Below are 3,122 nucleotides of genomic sequence, written 5' to 3'. Positions count from 1 at the left end.
AGGAATGTCATAGCTCTGCAGCACAAAGCCAGGATGATACACACGTCTTGCTCACCACCCCCTTTCCACACCACTCTGTGTATCAAATGTGCTCAGAAACATCCTGTATAGATGGTTCCACCCTCTCCACTTCTGAGACTGCACAGCCCAAAAAACCTGGTAGCCTGCTCCACTCCCCCCTAAATTATTCCATCTGTAAAGCACAAATAACAAAATATATTTTTACTTCTAAGAGCTTCACTTATCTGCAGAAAAATAGAACTGCTTAAGAGTGAGCGAGTTCGATTAAGGAAGGGTCCAAGTACACACGCTCTGGACCTCCCAAAAAAATTGTAAGGAAGAAGCATTCACAACTTGATCCAACTAAAAAAGGAGCCAGCCAGTGTTCAAGGAAAGGAGATTCATCCTATCCAAAATGCTGAATGCCTTCTCATCCTTCTCTCTAGAGCAGGATAAAGAAGATGGAGCTGTAGCTGTGAAACTTTTCTCTAAGTATGGAGATACACTAAGAATGAACATTCCAAACACATCAAAATATCAGAAAAAAAATAGAAGTTTTTTTGGTTTTGTTTGGTTTTCCCAAAACATAGTGAAAACAGCATACAATATCCACAGCACAAACCAAAAACCAAACAGAGCTCATTTGATCTAGAGTGCTTTTGTTAAGGTATTCAGAGACTTTAGTGCATTCTTTTTAGAACTAAGCTCAGAAACTATATTTAATTTTTCATTTTATTAGAAAACTAAACTGTATGAGGCAAAGAAACATTTAATCAAACACACAACAGTGAAAACATGGCACTGACAAGGCAATTAGCCCAACCATTGTATCAAACTCTGCTTCAGGATTCTCTATTGCTTACAGTCAAGTATACATCATCTCTGCCATGTGAGACATTTTCTTGGGAATATATAAGTAGTATTCCATGTATCCCGAAAGATCTTCAATAGTCACATCATCCACAAAGGCTCGAGCTTGCTCAGAACAAGACCTGGGAGAGCTTGCTGAGGCTGTCGCAGAGGGAGATCTGTTCTGGAGGGAGTGGGCATGGACTCCCAGGACAGCCTTCTCGCACTCGGACAGGACGCTGCGCAGCCCGGAGAAGGAGTACACCTCCATGGTGCGCCACTGCTGGCACTGGCACTTCCTGTCCCTACAAGGGCACTGCCTGCCGTTGCTGAGCATGGATAAGGACTGGAAATCTGAGGTTTGCAAGCTGTTCTCAAAGGATGAAGGGAGAGCAGGGCAATTCTCCCCCAGCTGCTGCAAAGGCTCTTCGGCGGTGAAAGCTTCCAACGGTTCAGTTCTGTCGTTACTGGCCTCAAGGTGAGAATCCTGCCCGTCCTTCGTACCACGTTCTGCTGGGACAAAAACATCTGAGCTGATGACACCCTTCGAAGTGTCTGCCTGGGCTTTGTGTTTCAGCTGGTTGTTGGCTTTCATGTTGCAATAGGTGAACTTGGGAGGGTGCAGGACCGGAGACTTGGAGCGCCGGCGCCGCGGGACCCTTGCCGATCCTCGGGAGGGCTTTCTCACACACCTGCAGGGTTCAACAGGGGAGCAAGTGGGTAACTCCACAATCTAAACTACAGCTCAGTAAGCTCTACAATGTGATTAAAAACATTTTACAAGATTATTTTTCTGCTCAGAAACACCAGATGACTGGACACTTACAATCTCTGACACAAACCGTGGAGGACTCTGAAGAAATTCGGGTTCCCCCAAAGGAAAGATACATACAAGGAACCCTTATTCAAGGTGCTTCCCCCCAAGTCTTCTGCCTTAAGCAAATGATACTCTGTCATCCCAAATTCAACTGTAGTGCAGAACCTGGGTCAGTTGGAGCTGCTGGAAGATCACACTGAATATCCAGGTACTTTAAAAGCAATAAAAGAACCCAAGAGTGAGGTGAGAGGGGGTTGCAAACGTTTAAGACTTGCAGAAAAGTATTACTGATGATATCAACAGAAAAGAAAGTTTTGGGAACCCTCTGTAAGAGAAGATGCAATATTGTTTTTAAAGACTTTAATGAAATCAAAGAACAACATATCAGTTATGGAAACATTTTGTGATAGAAAGGAAAGATATCTTGAAGCAACTAATTAACAACAAGTGGCAGTGAAAGCTGCCTGCAACTGTTCAATGTGTCATGTTTTACCCATGCCACGCTTCCTTGGAGCTGACAGGCTGCTGCTTGGCTCCATCCATGGCTGCTCTTGTCACTGTTCTGAGAATGGTCCCGTCGCCCACGGACAGAGCTGCAATACATCTGGGTAAAAAGGGAAATGCCACATCACAGAAATGCCTGAACACACAGCTCCAGAAGCCCACAGCCAGCCTCTGTGCTTTGGATGCCCATCAAATTTGCTCCCTCTGTAGTCAGTGGGTAGAAACAGAGCCTTAGAGAGATTTATACAACCCCTCTTACTATACTGGTCCCATCAAGTGGCTAAAGATAGGTGAGATGAAATGAAAGGCAGCCAAAATTCCCAGAGCTTGATGTCATGCCCTATTTGTACTAAAATGACGCTTTAAAGGAATGTAAACTCGGGTTCCAAACGTTCTTGTCAGACAATAGTCATTAAAGACAGTCTCCTACTCCTCTGAAATGCAAAGCAAGGTACTTGGAGCAGCAGGCTGAGGGGGAGTGGGTGGAGAAGTGGAGTAGGTACAACAGGCAAGGACAGATTACTGATTTATTTAGTTCTCATTAAATTTTTGAGATAAGCATGGGATGAAAAAAGCATCTGACCCTAGAGGTCTAGATGACAAACATAAATGCCTCAGCACATGAACCTGTATTTATAGTTAAGATGGCTGCAGGTGTGATTTGGAACACTGGAAATTGTAAGAAATGAGGCTGAAATTCAGCAAAGAGCCCAAATACTCTGCCCAAAGTTGATCTTAACAGACTAGTCACAAGATTTGAGCTGTTCACAACACATGCCTGCAAAACAAGATCTTTTTATGCCTAAGATGTCATCAGGAATCAACCAGAAGCCCACACAGTCTGCCAGTGGTACTACATCAAAAGTGTTATGATTAATAACCATAGTTCCTTGATAGAGAACAGCTATTTTTTTTCCACATTGCTCAGAAGACATCCTGAAGTAGAGGGAAA

The 3,122-nt window shown here is 43.8% G+C and overlaps 1 protein-coding gene across 1 annotated transcript in view; it reads right to left on the bottom strand.

Annotated features, from left to right (window-relative positions):
- Positions 1 to 537: 537 nt before the first annotated feature.
- The window catches only part of LOC102040949 (oxidative stress-responsive serine-rich protein 1-like), a 3,720-nt gene continuing 1,135 nt past the window's right edge, over positions 538 to 3,122 (bottom strand). Inside the window, exons 2-3 of the mRNA XM_031058085.1 lie at positions 2,160 to 2,270; positions 538 to 1,541 (exon numbers count right to left, since the gene is read on the bottom strand). Coding sequence (XP_030913945.1) covers positions 866 to 1,541; positions 2,160 to 2,270 — 787 coding nt within the window. The 3' untranslated portion in view covers positions 538 to 865. The remainder of the gene's footprint in view (positions 1,542 to 2,159; positions 2,271 to 3,122) is intronic.

Source organism: Geospiza fortis, unplaced genomic scaffold (assembly GCF_000277835.1).
Source record: "Geospiza fortis unplaced genomic scaffold, GeoFor_1.0 scaffold188, whole genome shotgun sequence".
In the NCBI taxonomy this organism is placed as follows: domain Eukaryota; kingdom Metazoa; phylum Chordata; class Aves; order Passeriformes; family Thraupidae; genus Geospiza; species Geospiza fortis.
The sequence above is the reverse complement of the archived record's forward strand: the minus strand, read 5'-3'. Positions and strand labels throughout refer to the sequence as shown.